The 14,915-nt window shown below is 39.5% G+C and overlaps 1 protein-coding gene across 11 annotated transcripts in view; it reads right to left on the bottom strand.

Annotated features, from left to right (window-relative positions):
• Positions 1-14,915, bottom strand: part of LOC101973656 (uncharacterized) — an 87,777-nt gene that overhangs the window by 29,302 nt on the left and 43,560 nt on the right. For 9 of the 11 annotated variants that reach the window (XR_013434211.1, XR_013434210.1, XR_013434209.1 and 6 more), the window contains exons 1-4: positions 12,817-12,979; positions 3,958-4,084; positions 3,691-3,751; positions 494-2,628 (exon numbers count right to left, since the gene is read on the bottom strand). Coding sequence is in view for 6 of the 11 variants with exons in the window: in XM_078037721.1 (XP_077893847.1) it covers positions 494-2,628; positions 3,691-3,751; positions 3,958-4,084; positions 12,817-12,819 (2,326 nt within the window). In the remaining 5 variants the exon portion in view is untranslated. Of the gene's footprint in view, positions 1-493; positions 2,629-3,690; positions 3,752-3,957; positions 4,085-12,816; positions 12,980-14,915 lie in introns of those variants that run through there. The other 2 variants (XM_078037723.1, XM_078037722.1) reach the window with 1 other exon arrangement.

Below are 14,915 nucleotides of genomic sequence, written 5' to 3'. Positions count from 1 at the left end.
CTGAGGGTGGCAGAAATATTTATAAAATATGTCCATGCCCTTCACAGCTTGCATTCATTTGGGAAAATAAACACTACATGTAAAAAACAAGATGCTTCCCTCTCCCAAAAAAGCCACTGATGAGCACAATCAATTCATGATTAGTACATTTCCTTCAGGTGGTGCATTTTCTGAAGCATTCTACTCAAAATTATTTTGCATCAAGGTCTTCACAGTAATCACACCTTTAGAATTCCAGTCCAGAGGCCTTTTTAGAGGACAGTGAAACTCTTTCTGTTAAATGACAACTTTCTTGTATTTTTCACATTCACAGCCTTTTTGCTCAGTGCAAATACTTACACATGGGTCAACTGAAGGCTTTTGCACATCTCTTCTATGTTCATTTATATGTATTTACTGAAAAAATGACTGCAGGCATCCCCACATACTTAACATTAATACAAGTTCTCTCCACTGTTCACGTTTGACATAAAGTTCAAGAAAGAAGTCTTACCACAGTCTTTGGTCATCGCTACTTTCCCTTGAGTTCTTTCATCTATGAGAACATAGTTGGACTGAACGAAAGCTTTCCCACACTGCTTGTATACGTGGGATTTTTCTCCAGTATGTGTTTTTTCATGTATTTTAATATAACTAGAAGAACTAAAGGCTTTTCCACATTGCTTACATACATAGGGTTTCTCTCCAGTGTGAGTTCTTTGATGTCTGAGAACGTGACTGGATCGACTGAATGCTTTTCCACATTCTTTGCATATATAGGGTTTCTCTCCAGTATGAGTTCTTTCACGTCTTTTAATGTAACGGGAAGAACTAAAGGCTTTTCTATACTCCTTGCGTATAGAAGGTTTCTCTCTAGTGTGAGTTCTTTCATGATTTTGAAGGGAAAAGGAAGAACTAAAGGCTTTCCCACATTGCATGCAAACATAGGGCTTCTCTCCAGTGTGAGTTCTTTCATGTTTTCGAAAGGAACTAGAGTAACTAAAAGCTTTCCCACACTCTTTACAGACATAGGGTTTTAGCCCACTGTGAATTTTTGCATGGTCTCGAAAGGAACCAGAATAACCAAAGGATTTTCCACATTGCTGACATACATAGGGTTTTTCTCCAGTGTGAGTTCTTTCGTGTAATTTAAGGGAACTGAAACAACTGAATGCTTTTCCACATTGTTCACAGGCATATGGTTTTTCTCCAGTGTGAATTCTTTCATGTAATTTAAGGGAACTGAAACAAGTGAATGCTTTTCCACATTGTTCACATATATAAGGTTTCTCTCCAGTATGAGTTCTTTTATGCCTGTGACAGGAACTAGAGTCACTGAAAGCTTTTCCACATTGCTTACAAACATAGGGTTTCTCTCCAGTGTGAGTTCTTTGATGTCTGATGATATGACTGGTTTGACTGAATGCTTTTCCACATTCTTTACATATATAGGATTTTTCTCCATTGTGTATGCCTTCACATATTTTAATGTAACAGAAAGAACTAAAGGTTCTTCCAAACTCCTTGCATACAGAGGGCTTCTCTCTAGTATGAGTTTTTTCATGATATTTAAGGGAAAAAGAATAACTAAAGGCTCTACCACAATGCATACATACATATGGTTTCTCTCCATTGTGAGTTCTTCCATGGGTTCGAAAGGAACTCAAATAACTAAAGGCTTTCCCACACTGCTTACATACATAGGGCTTCTGTCCAGTATGAATTGTTTCATGTAATTTAAGGGAACTGAGACAACTGAGTGATTTTCCACATTGTTCACATACATAGGGCTTCTCTCCAGTGTGACTTCTTTCATGTACTTTAAGGGTACTGAAACAACTGAATGCTTTTCCACATGGTTCACATACATAGGGTTTCTCTCCAGTGTGAGTTCTTTTATGTCTATAAAAGGAACTAGAGTCACTGAAGGCTTTCCCACAATCTATACATACATAGGGTTTTTCTCCAGTGTGAGTTCTTCCATGTTTTCTGAGGGAACAGGGAAAATGAAAGGCTTTCCCACACTGCTCACATACATAAGGTTTCTGTCCATTGTGAGTTTGTTCATGTCTTCGCAGGTGACTCAAAGAAAAAAAGGCTTTTTCACATTGCTTACATCCATGGGGTTTCTTTCCATTGTGATTTTGCTCATGTCTTCCCAAACTACTGAAACAACTAAAGGTTTTCCCACACTGCTGACATCCATAGGGTTTTCTGCCACTGTGAACCCTTTCATGGTATCGAAGAGTACTGTGATTATTGAAGGCTATACCACACGGTGAACATATATATGGTTTCTCTCCAGTGTCAATCCTTTCATGTATTGGAAGGGAACCAGGACAAGTTAAGATTGTCCCACCTTGCGTATGTTCATGTTGTTCCACTCCCGTTTGAGTCTTTCCATGCTCCTGCAAGCACTGGTAATAAACAACAGACTTCTCATATTGCTGATATTCATATGGTTTATGTCCAGTTTGAGATCTGAAAAGCACATCTGGTGATGAATCGTCAATGAGGACTTCTCCACACACAAAGCTTTCACCTGGTTTTGCGCCAGGAAGAGTTGTATTGTTCTCAATATAATGTGGAGTTTGGCTGAAGATGTCTCCATGTTCACTACCTTCACAGAGTGTCCCTAATACTTGACTTCTGGAAAAAAATGAGAAGTATATCATTAAGCTTTTGTTTCTTTATGGCTTATAAGGAAAAGTATTGGTTTTATGTCCTATAATTTTTGAACATGAAATGATACAATGCAGAGCTGGGTTTGTGGCTCAGAGGCAGAGTACTGGTCTAGCACTCGTGAGGCCCTGGGTTTGATCCTCAGCACCAAATAAAAATAAATAAACAAAGATGTTGTGTCCAACTAAAAACTATATATATATATATATTTTTTTTTTAAATGATACCATGCACTATGGTATGGGTCAATCACAAATATCATCAAAGTAGGGTTAGTGGGGTTTTGCTTGTTTTTTTTTTTTTTTTGTACTAGGGATTGAACCCAGGAACTCTTTACCAGAGCCACACCCCCAGCCCTTTTTAATTTTTTATTTTGAGACAGGACAGGGTCTTACTAAGTTGCTTAGGGCCTCACTAAAATTCTGAGACTTAATGTTGAAACTGTGTTCCTATTGATACAGCCTCCCTAGTTGTTGGGATGATAGGTGTGTGCCACCCTACCAGGCAAAATAGTAATGTTATAATGCAAAAATCTTAATATTGTTCCTAAATAAACTATTTGGCCAATACTGAATATAATATTACAATTAAATATGGTTCATTACTCCTTATGTGAAATGATGGGGATCAAAAGCAACTGGATTTTGAAACATTTGCAAATAAAGAAATATCCAGGGAGTTAGCTCAAACACAAAATTTACTTTAATATCATAAACGCCTTGTACCTAAACTCAAAGGAAATTTAATACAACATTTTTGATACTTCTGTGCATGGAACAAAGTCTCTCTAGGTCGATCCATCAGAAAAGTATCATATATGACAATATGAGTGCCTGATATGTTTCTAATGCTGGAACATTTTGAATTTCTGATTTTCTGATTAACAATACTAACCTGAATAAAAGTCAAGGAAAATTTCCTCAAATCAAATCAATTTAAAGCTGTGTTTATTTGCATTGTTTGTTTTTTAAAATTACTTGTCATTACAACATACTTGAGCAACATTGCTTTCTCCTAAATATAGATTACCTTAGATTTTTCCCAGGATTTTTGTATGCATCCTCATTGGTCTGGCTGGCTCTTTCTTTTCCTAAAATGTAAACCCAGTAAATCAGTATGAATTAGTAAACACTATAGAAACCTTATTACATTCTATTTGGTTCATCGTGTATTGCGACCACACCTAGTCTAACAACTAAATATTTCTTTTACATATTCCATATCATGTAGTAGCCCTCATAAGGAAGAAACACTTTATTTCTGATAAAATAATTAAGAGAATGATGTCATCCTTACCTAGAGAGGCCAGACACCTGAAGGTTTCCTGCATCACATCTTGGTAGAGCTTCTTCTGGGAGGGATCCAGCAAAGCCCACTCATCCACGGTGAAGTTCACTGCCACATCCTCAAAGGTCACCAACTCCTAAATTATCCCACATATATTTCCAAGAGGAAGGGTAAGACTCAGTACCAGAGATGGGAAATCATTTCATTAAAATCTGACATGATGTTGTATTCCTCAACATTCACTTCATATCATCACTCTCTAATTCCCTATCCACACTCATCTCCTCTCACACAACAATTCTAATACTAGTCTGGAACTTAACAGCAGGATAGGAACACACACTGTGCTCCTGGGTCACACCAATATCTTATTATGCAGTGGGTTTGTAATACCTCTCAGAACAAAATCTTGAGTGCATCCAAGACAGTAAGCACCACCTGTCCAGATACTGCATATCCTTTTTTAAAATATATATATTTTTTGTTGTCAATGAACCTTTATTTATTTATTTTTTAGTTGGAAACAATACCTTTATTTATTTATTTTTATGTGGTGCTGAGGATCGATTCCAGGGCCTTGCACATGCTAGGCGAGCGCTCTACTGCTGAGCCACAACCTCAGCCCTGAACCTTTATTTTTTTTTTCTTTCATTTATACGCAGTGCTGAGAATCACATGCTAGGCAAGCGCTCTACCACTAAGCCACAACCCCAGCCCACTGCATATTCTTATATATGCCTGAGAGAAATTTGAGAGTATAAGCCAATAATGTGTTCTCATTCATAATCTGTTGTACCTCTGAATGTTTTCAATATTCAGAATGGTCATCAGCCCTCCAAGTACATTCTGGATGAAGAATCTCTAAGGAATTGGTCTGACAGATACAATTTACACCACTTGTCACAACTTGCTTGTTAGTACAATACCAGAGGATGTGTTCTAGTCCCTAAGAGACAACCTTTGGAAGCTTGTACATTGTTTCTTACAAAACAACCTTAAACACTAAATAAGCCTCATAGGGGCTGGGGATGTGGCTCAAGCAGTAGCGTGCTCGCCTGGCATGTGGGGGGTGCTGGGTTCCATCCTCAGCACCACATTAAAAAAAAAAAAGAGATGTTGTATCCACCGAAAACTAAAAAAATAAATATTAAAAAAATTCTCTCTTAAAAAACTAAATAAGCCTCATGAAGAATAATTCACTATGCTAATGGAAAACACTTTTTATCGGACAATGTCCAAGAACAACTGAAATACAAGAAATGATAGCACATGAATATAGAGTTCAATGTCTTCAAGATATCTCACATACATTAATAAAATTCTTAATTCCCAAAGCTCACTTTTTATAATTAACTAGTCAGCAAAAACCACTTTCCTCAATTTAGTAGGTATAATCAATGCCCAACAATCATTGGAACTAGAAATTAATTTAAAATTAATTCAAAATCATTGGAATTAGAAATTAATAGCTTACCTAAAATACATAAAAGATTTTCCTACTACACTATTCAGGATACTACATTTATCACAGATTAACAGATTACAGAATATTAATTTATGATAGCTCAGGCTGAATACAAGAGTGTCAGAAATCACAATCTCAATACATGAGACAGGGAGAAACTAGTGTCTACTTGAATTTTATACAGTATTACTGTCTATGTCATGGATGATAATCAAATTATAAAACAAAATGGGAAAGTTAAAACTTGAATTCTTTGAGAAGTCAATAACAAATATATTTTGGATGAAATAATAATTACATAAAAAGAGATAAGCCAGCAAGGCATGGTGGTGCACACCTGTAACCCCAGTGACTCAGGAGGCTGAGGCAGGAGAATAACAAGGTCAAGACCAGCCTTAGCAATTTAGCAGGTCCTAAGCAACTTAGCAAGCCCTTAAATCAAAATAAAAAGGGCTAGGGATGTGGCTCAGTGGTAAAGTGCCCCTGTGTTCAATCCCTGGTACAAAAAAAAAAAGATGGAATTGTAGCTCAGCAATTGAGTTCAATCTTAGCACCACATAAAAACAAATAAAGGCATTGAGTCAATCTACAACTAAAAAGAAAAAAAAATTAAAAAGAGAAGAGATAAGCCACTAAAAATGGATTGGGAATTTTAGTATATGAATATTAAGGGAAGTAAAAGGCAAGGAAGGAACACATGAACAAAGAAGGATCAAAATCATGAAACTTAGGAAGAAGAAACCACATATTAAAACAAAAAGCAGATTTGGTTGAGGAAGTAGCTTGACATAGTGGCCACTGGAACTGATGAGGAAATAATTTGCCCCCCCCCCCTCCTGAAACTAGCATGTGAGAAACATTGAGGCAAGTGAAGGACACATAATACCTTTTTCTGTGATTCCTTTAATAATCACTTATGGAAAGTTTCAAGGAGACAATGCTAAAATAACTGCTGAGTGAAAAATCACACTTGCTAAAAGATAGGAAAAATAGCCTAAGGATCAGGATAGTAGATACCTTTGGGGCAAGACAGGAAAGGATAAGTCAGAGGACCACATGGAGACAATCCAAGTTATAAATCTTCTTTCCCCCTTTTTCCTCAAGTTATTAATCATAACAAGGATTCCCAGTTTATATTGTATTATTAAATCTTACCAAATTTTTTATTCTTTTTCTTCTTCTTCTTCTTTTGTACTGGGGATTGAACCCAGGGGTTCTTTAGTACTGAGCTCTATCCCTAGCGCTTTTTATTTTGAGACTAGGTTTCCTGAAGTTGCTTAGTCTGGCCTTGACCTTATGATCCTTTTCCCTTACCCTGTCCAGTATGCCTGGCTATTCACTGTTTTTAAATGTACTTCACGATGATTTATTTAAATAAAAAATTAAATTTGGGCCAGGTATTGTGGCACACACCTGAAATCTCTAGTGATTCGAAAGACTGAGACAAGAGGATCATAAGTTCAAAGCCACCCTCAGCAACTTAGTGAGACCCTGTCTTAAAAAAAAAAAGGCAAAAAAAAAAAAAAAGCTGGGGATGGAACTCAGTGGTAAAGCACCCTTGGTTAAATCCTAGAGCCCTCTCCCCTACACACAAAAATTAAATTTAGGAAAGACATATTTATTTATATGTTTTTCTTCCTTGCAACATGGCAACATGAGTCAAGATTTATACACTGGGCAGCAACAGAGAAGCACAGGTCTAACGCAACAAAATCCCTTCAAAGCCAGGAAACAGAGGTCCAGTATATGTTGGCCATCAGGTAGGAGACCAGGTTAGCAAATCGAAGCAAGAAAAGACAGACACAGAAAGTGGTTATAGCTTTGATCAGTTTTAGAGGTGTGGTTCTGATGTTGACACTGATGAGGAGTAAGAATACAAAACCAAAGGACAGCCAAAGTCTCACTATTCATATAATTGAGGGCATAGGGAGAGTAGGATAAGCATCTCAAACAAGTAGCAAGTGCCTTAAGAGAGGGAAGAAATGAGTCCGGCCTGGGAGTTTGATACGTTATTAACACAGAAGTTTTCATGAGAATTCACTCCAGTTACAAGGACATAGGTATGGGTGGTTTCGGGCTCCTGGCAATGCAAAGTAGAGCAGTGCCAGGCTTTTGATCACCTTATCTTGATGTGGGGCACAAAGGGACGAAGGAGTGTTAAAGGTTAAATAGTGAATTTGAATTGAATATCTAAAAACGGAGTCACATAGAAAGACACGGTGGCACATACCTATGATACCAGCAGCTTGGGAGGCTGTGGCAGGAGGATCAGAAGTTCCAGTATAGCCCTCGGAACTTAGTGAGATACCCGTCTTAAAATAAAAATAATGAGCTGGGCATGGTGGTGCAAGTCCGTAATCCCAGTGGCTCGGGAGGCTGAGGCAGGAGAATCACAAGTTCAAAGCTAGCCCCAACAACTTAGCAAGGCCCTAAGCAACTCAGTGAGACCCTGTCTCTAAATACAAAAAAGGGCTGGGGATGTGCCTCAGTGGTTAAGTGCCCCCGAGTTCAATTCTCAGTACCAAAAAAAAAAAAAAAAATGTTATTTTCAGGGAAATGGATGAAACCTGAGAACATTATGTTAAGTGAAACAGGTCAAACTCAAAAGGTGTGATAGCTAGAGAGGAAAAAAGAAAAGATCAGTGGGATCTCATGAAAAGTGAAGGGAGATCAGTAGAATACAGAAAAGGGACTAGGAGAAGGAGGAAGGGAGAAAAAGGGGACGTACTGGGGAATTATAGTGACCCAATTATATGGTCATATTGTAGGCACGTATGAAACAAATCCCACTACTATGTATGACAACAAAGTACCATTAAAAAATTTGGAGCCAGGTGCAGAAGCACACACCTGTAATCCCAGTGACTTGGGAGACTGGGGCAGAAGGATCATAAGTTGGACACCAGCCTTAATAACTTAGCAAGGGCCTAAGCAATTTAGTGAGATCTTGTCTCAAAATAAAAAAATAAAAAGAGCTGGAATGTGGCTCAGTAGTAAAATACACATGGGTTCAATTCCCAGAACCAAAACAAAATACCCCCCAAAAGCTGGTTCTTTGGAAAAATCATCAAAATTTATAAGTCTTAATTAGCCTCAGTTAGACACACAAATTACTAACCTTGGTAACAAAAGTGGTACATTCCACCAAGTCCTTGGATATTAAGTGAACCACTAACAAATATTCTAAACAATTATATGTCCATAAACATAATAAAATGAATCAACTCCTGGATAGAAATAATCTACACAACTCACAGAAGTGATAAACAATATACATGGGCTGGGGATGTGGCTCAAGCGGTAGCGCGCTCGCCTGGCATGCGTGCAGCCCGGTTTCGATCCTCAGCACCACATACCAACAAAGATGTTGTGTCCGCCGAGAACTAAAAAATAAATATTAAAAATTCTCTCTCTCCCTCTCCCTCCTCTCTCACTCTCTCTTAAAAAAAAAAAACAAACAACAACAATAAAAAAAAACAATATACATAAGAGCCTATACAGCCAGGCACAGTGGCACACACCAGTAATCCCAGTGATAAGGAGTCTGAGGCATCAGGATCTCAACTTCAAGGCCAGCCTTAGTGATTTAGCAAGACAATGTCTCAAAATAAAAATAAATAAATAAAAAAAGCTCAGTTGTAGAATGTCCTGGGTTGCATTCCCAGTATAGCAAATTATAGAGTATATTACAGAAACTGAAAGAGTATAAAACATAATCATACAAAAAAGACCAGGTCCACATGTTCTCACTGGTTTATTCCACCTAACATGTAATCAAAATATGACACCAATCATCTACAAACTTTTCCAGGAAATAGAAGAGGTAGTAACACTACATCATGCTCTGAGGCCCATACTGCCACAATATCAAAATTAGAGACATTACAATAAACAAAAACCACAGGAAAATATTTCTTTTTTTTAATATTTATTGTTTAGTTTTTGGCGGACACAACATTTTTATTTGTATGTGGTGCCTGAGGATCGAACCCAGCGCTGAGCGCATGCCAGGTGAGTGCGCTACCGCTTGAGCCACATCCCCAGCCCAAACCACAGGAAAATATTTCTAACAAACATAGAAAAGAGTAAATCCCATAAGGCATAAACAGAAATATGTACCACAACCAACTGTGAATTCTAAGTATGGAAACCTAATAGAAGATTTATAAAAAAATTCATGTAATCCATCACATTTACAAGCTAAATATCAAAACTCCTAAAATCACATTGACACTTAGAAAACACCAGGCAAGAAAAGAAAGCTCTGAGATTGAAAATAAAACTGTCTTTGTTCATTGGTGAAATTGTCTATGTAGAAAAAAAAAACAAAAAAATCAAAATCAAGCACCTCTGGAATTAATAAGGGATTGTAGCAAGTTTCCATGATAGTTGCTAAATATACAAATATACATTTTATTTCATATCAACTATATAACTGGATCAGAAATTTTTTTAAAAAATCACAAAACTGTTTATACAGCACAAAGAAAGAAAAGAGGTGGGTAGAAGACCACCGAGAAAAAAATCTCAAAAAGATACAATCCCACAGTGATGCTCTTTAATACCAAAATATAAATAAATTAGAGCATTGCAAATGTTAGCAAACCTTTCAATAAACACAAAAAACATGGAAGGTCAGAAGATCATAAATTTATACAGACACAATTTCCTATTCAATTTCAATTTGTCCATAATTTACAAAAAGGTTTCCCACTCTGTTTAAAAAAAAAAAAAGATATATTAGCATTAGAGGACAAAATAAACATTGTTGAAAACATCAAAAAATAAACCTGAAAGGGCTGGGGTTGTGGCTCAGTGGTAGAGAGCTTGCCTAGCATGTGAGGCCCTGCGTTCGATCGTCAGTACCTCATTAAAAAAATAATAATAATAAAATAAAGGTATTGTGTCCAACTACAACTAAAAAATAAATATTAATAAATAAATAAATAAAATAAACCTGAAATAACCAAGTTCCAGAAGCAGTGAGAACCAAGGGAACTATCATCACACCAGCAATAGATGAATGAAAAGATACAACAACAAAAGAGAAATCTCATAGTGCTGGGCATGGTGTCACAAGCCTGCAATTCCGGTAGCTTGGGAGGCTGAGACAGGAGGATGTCCCAAAGCCATTCTCTAAACAAAATAAAAAAATAGGGATGGGGTGTGACCCAGTGGTCAAGTGTCCCTGAATTAAATCCCTGATAATCCCCTCCCCGTAAAAAAAAAATCTCATAATGATAAATAGATGGTAACCAATAAGGAAGGTTCAAAAAATACATCCTCTAGTCACCTAAGGATGCCAAGCTACATGAGATCAGGGAAACACATTGGAAGTGATTACGGTCTGTTTATTCCCCTGCACAGTGATTCCATGTACCTTTATAAACTTAATTCCTATAAACAAGTAATTCATGTCAATAATTCTCTCTCACATCTCATTAAATCCATCCATTCAGGTCAAGAAAGTTGGCATCTTACGTTCAATAAAGTTCTTAAATGTGTAAATCAACTGCCCTCCCCCCCTTTTTTTAGTACTGGGGACTGAATCCACTGGTACACTACCACTCAGCTTCATTCTCAATCCTTTCTAGATTTTACTTTTGAGACTGGCCTGAAACCATGCATGATTCTCTGGCTTCAACACCCTGAGTTGCAGGGATTGCAGGTATACACTAACATACCACTGCTATTTTGTAAAAACAGGATTTTTCACAGGAAACAAAAGGGAAGCAGCTCAGGGCAGCAGTCTGCTTCACCCACAGTTCATAAGGGGATCTAAACTCAGAAGGCAAACACATTCTTAAGCCTACAGAATTCTTCACTGCGCAGATGAAGGCATCCACTGTCAGAGAGTGAGTGAGGGAAACATGAGCATTCAGGAAATTGAATCCTGGAACCTCCATATACCCTACTTTTCACTTTTCCAAGTCATGGAAAGGCTCTCTCACACACAGGTTCAATTCTAGTGAGCATTCACTCAGTCATTTGAAGGTTCTGATCTGTGCTCTTTTCTAACATCATTTCTGACACTAAATCTGTGTTTACTGAATGCTAACCAATTCAATACCAACTGGGCATCAAACAATTAAATTCTGATACCACCAAGACTTAATACGGTCCCTGCAAATTCAGGGCAGTGCAGATGTGAACACAAAGCAAGTGTTTGCTTGTGTGGTCAATGGTCCCCATTTTGAAGCTAGAAGGGTGGTACCGAGTAACTCCTGAGCACAAATTCAGGTACTGTCTAAAAGAGGATGAAGATAAGCAACCAGAGATACTCCTATTGTTTAGGAAATTCCAGGGTTTTAGGTTTTCTGTGCCACAATCAGGGACAAAGACCTGTTTTTAAAAATTCTTCTATACATCAAAATGAAATATGAAATTCTCCAGTAGGCAGAATCCAAAGTTTTCTTTCTCTGACTGGTCCTCACTGACACAAATTACACTCTGACAAGAACAACTATGTAGATGCAAAAACAGCTGAAGAGATTGAATTTCATGTCACTGCTGAAATCCTGGAAATCAGTCGTGATTAAAGAAATCCCCTGTATATAATGCTTTGTACCCTGGGGAAGCAGCCTAGTGCAAACAACACTATACTCCTTCCACTTACCTGATGTCCCTTTACCTTACCTATAACAAAGCCAGACACAGTTTCCAAATTCTCACTTTTTGCCTCAAAAATTGCCAGCTCAAGTGATTAATAGAAACAAAACCGTTAGGCAAACTTTCCTTGGTGGTTTCTCCTTCCTTCTTGATTCACCCTCAACCTGAGCCAGCACAAAATCTCTTTATTGTCACCCTAAGAACAGGAGAAACGTTGTGGCTTCTAGGAGCTTACGTTGCCATCTCCATCTTCCCCTCCAACTTAGTTTCTACTCCCATCTTCTTCTCCCAAGGAAAAAAGTCCCTTTTCTACTTATCCACTGAGATGCTCGGAACCTTACAGTTGGGGCTTCGCCCTACTGCAATGCTCCTTTCAAATGAAGTCAGGTCCTCCTTTAATCAGTGTTTCCTTTTTAAAAACAACGTCTGGAACCGTCTATAACAATGACACGGGGGAAACTCCCCTCCCAGCCAGTCCGCGGGACACCCTCGCCACCGAGCTTAGAACGCGGGGAGTCCCAGAGACGTGGGGGTTCCCGCTGGGTCCCCGACCCCCGCCGTCACCGCACAGCCTGGGGAGACGGGCCTGCGCCCCGCAGAGGGCTCAGGACCAGGTAAAGGTGCTGCGCAGGGCCGAGCGGACGCCGGTCCCCGCCCCGCGGGACAGAAGGGACCAGGGGACCGAGGGCCGAGCGCGGTGCCAGGCACCTACGGAGCGGAGCGGGTTTCGCTGGGCCCCCGTCAGAGCCAGGCCCTGTGCCCACGTCCGGGACGCCTGGGCCCCGCACACTCACCATCTCCCTGCTTCTGGGTGTCCTGCTGTCCACCTCACGGCTGCCGAAGTCAAAGGAGGTCACAAGGCCAAACAGGAAGAGCAACCTCGGGAGCCCACAGAGTCTCAAAGATGGCGGAGCCAGAACGGAAGGTCCCGCGGTTCGGAGCGGACCCGCCTCCCGCCGGCGCTCCTGATTGGACCGCTCTGCAGCCCCGCCCCGCCCCCGAAGTTGACTGTCAGTCAAAGACCCGCCCCGAGCGCGCCGCCTGAACCGAGGCGCGATCCCGTTCCCTCTCTGCCTGGAACGTCTGTGAGCTCCAACCAGAGCTCTCCCCAGGCCACACTTCTCCCAGGCCGCGACCAGCAGCTGCCCCAAGACGGTGCACAGAAGCACAACTTGCTCCTGGCTTTCCACGCGGCTCTGGCTGCTTCTTCAGTGGGCCCTTCTTGTTCCTCCTGGAAATGGGGCCACAGGTGTGCTCAGGGGATTCCACACTCAGTGTCCCATGCAGACAACCCTGTTCTCAAGAAGGACGGGTGCCTAGGGCAGGCCAGGACAGGCCTCACTGGAACAGAGACAGCTGACTTCATGGTCAAGGCCTTTTTACTCCTCCTTCTAACCTACCTATTTTCAGCCAAGAAAATAAAGGTGCCAATAAGAGATTAAATAGGTAAAGAAACTATAGAGGTCTGTGGCAGCAATACTCTATGTCCAGAGTCACAAAGAGAACATGAACTCAGGTTAAACATATCAAAGTTATTCAGGGATCAGAAAGAAGCTGTCAAATTCATAAACTTTCTCCAGGATAGTGCCTAAATGTGTCCTTCTCTAAGCCTGACCTTAAAAAGATTTTATTTACATAGAAATTACAGGTTGACTACAGTAACTCCATGCATGCCAAAATCAGAATGTTGTCCAGAAAACAGCTACAGAGAAAACAGACTTATAACCTCTAAATGTGTAATAATGGTTCACTTTATGCTTTGAATATAGGTCTTGCTGCTGTTACTGTAAATTATTTTCAAAACAGACAAGTTTCTCTCTCTTCCTCTCTCTCTCCACATCCCTAATCTCAGGGGAAACAGGATTACCTTTCTTCCCTATCCTGGGCAGGGCCATCTGTCCTTAAGCACACATCAACCACAAAAACTAAGTAATTCAGGCTTCAGGGATGGTACCAGAAGATCTAAGAAATGACACTCCCATATTAACAAGTTAATTACGTATCAACAGAGAATATCTAGAATGTAGCCATTACCTCTTTAAAAGCCCTCTATTCTCCCTGACAGTCAGAATCACAGCCTCTGGGACAGAAGCAAAGCAACATAGGGAGACCCTATCTCAAAATGGGGAAAAAAAGAAAAACTAAAAAACTAGAGATGTAGTTCATTGGTAAAGTGCCTGTGGGGGCAATCTCCTAAACCAAAATTAATTAATTAAGAAAATAAAGATGCAATACATTAGAATGACAACAGGGAACACAGTGTTGCCAGAGACAAAAACAACTGCCAAAAATCACATTTCACATACTTTTACACCACTGAATATCATTCAAAATATATCAACATATTATTTACATAAAAGTAAGTGGCTCCCAGGGTTGGGGTTGTGGCTCAAAGATAGAGCCGAGGCTCTGGGTTCGAGTCTCAGCACCATGTAAAAATAAATAAATAAAATAACAGTATTGTGTCCAACTACAAATAAAAAAAAATTTTAAAGTAAGTGATTCCAATATCAACACAAATTATAAAGAAATACTCTGGGAGCCAGGCATGGTGGTATACGTCTGTAATTCCAGTGACCTGGGAGGCTGAGGCAGGAGGATTATGAGTTCAAAGAGAGCCTCAGGAATTTAGCAAGGCCCTAAGCAACCTAGGGAGACCCTATTGCTAAATAAAAATAAAAGGGGCTGGGGATGTGGGTCAGTGGTTAAGCACCCCTGGGTTCAATCCCTGGTACCAAAAATAAAATTAAATTAAAAAGCTTGCTACCAAGGAAAAACCTAAATAAACCCTGTAGCTTTAGATTTTCTTACTTGACATAATTTGAAAGGTTGCATAGTGGGGTACTACATTATTTTTCTCCACTAGCTTTGTTGTAGATCACATCTATCACGT

The sequence above is a fragment of the Ictidomys tridecemlineatus genome, chromosome 2 (genome assembly GCF_052094955.1).
Source record: "Ictidomys tridecemlineatus isolate mIctTri1 chromosome 2, mIctTri1.hap1, whole genome shotgun sequence".
Lineage (NCBI taxonomy): Eukaryota > Metazoa > Chordata > Mammalia > Rodentia > Sciuridae > Ictidomys > Ictidomys tridecemlineatus.
The sequence above is the reverse complement of the archived record's forward strand: the minus strand, read 5'-3'. Positions and strand labels throughout refer to the sequence as shown.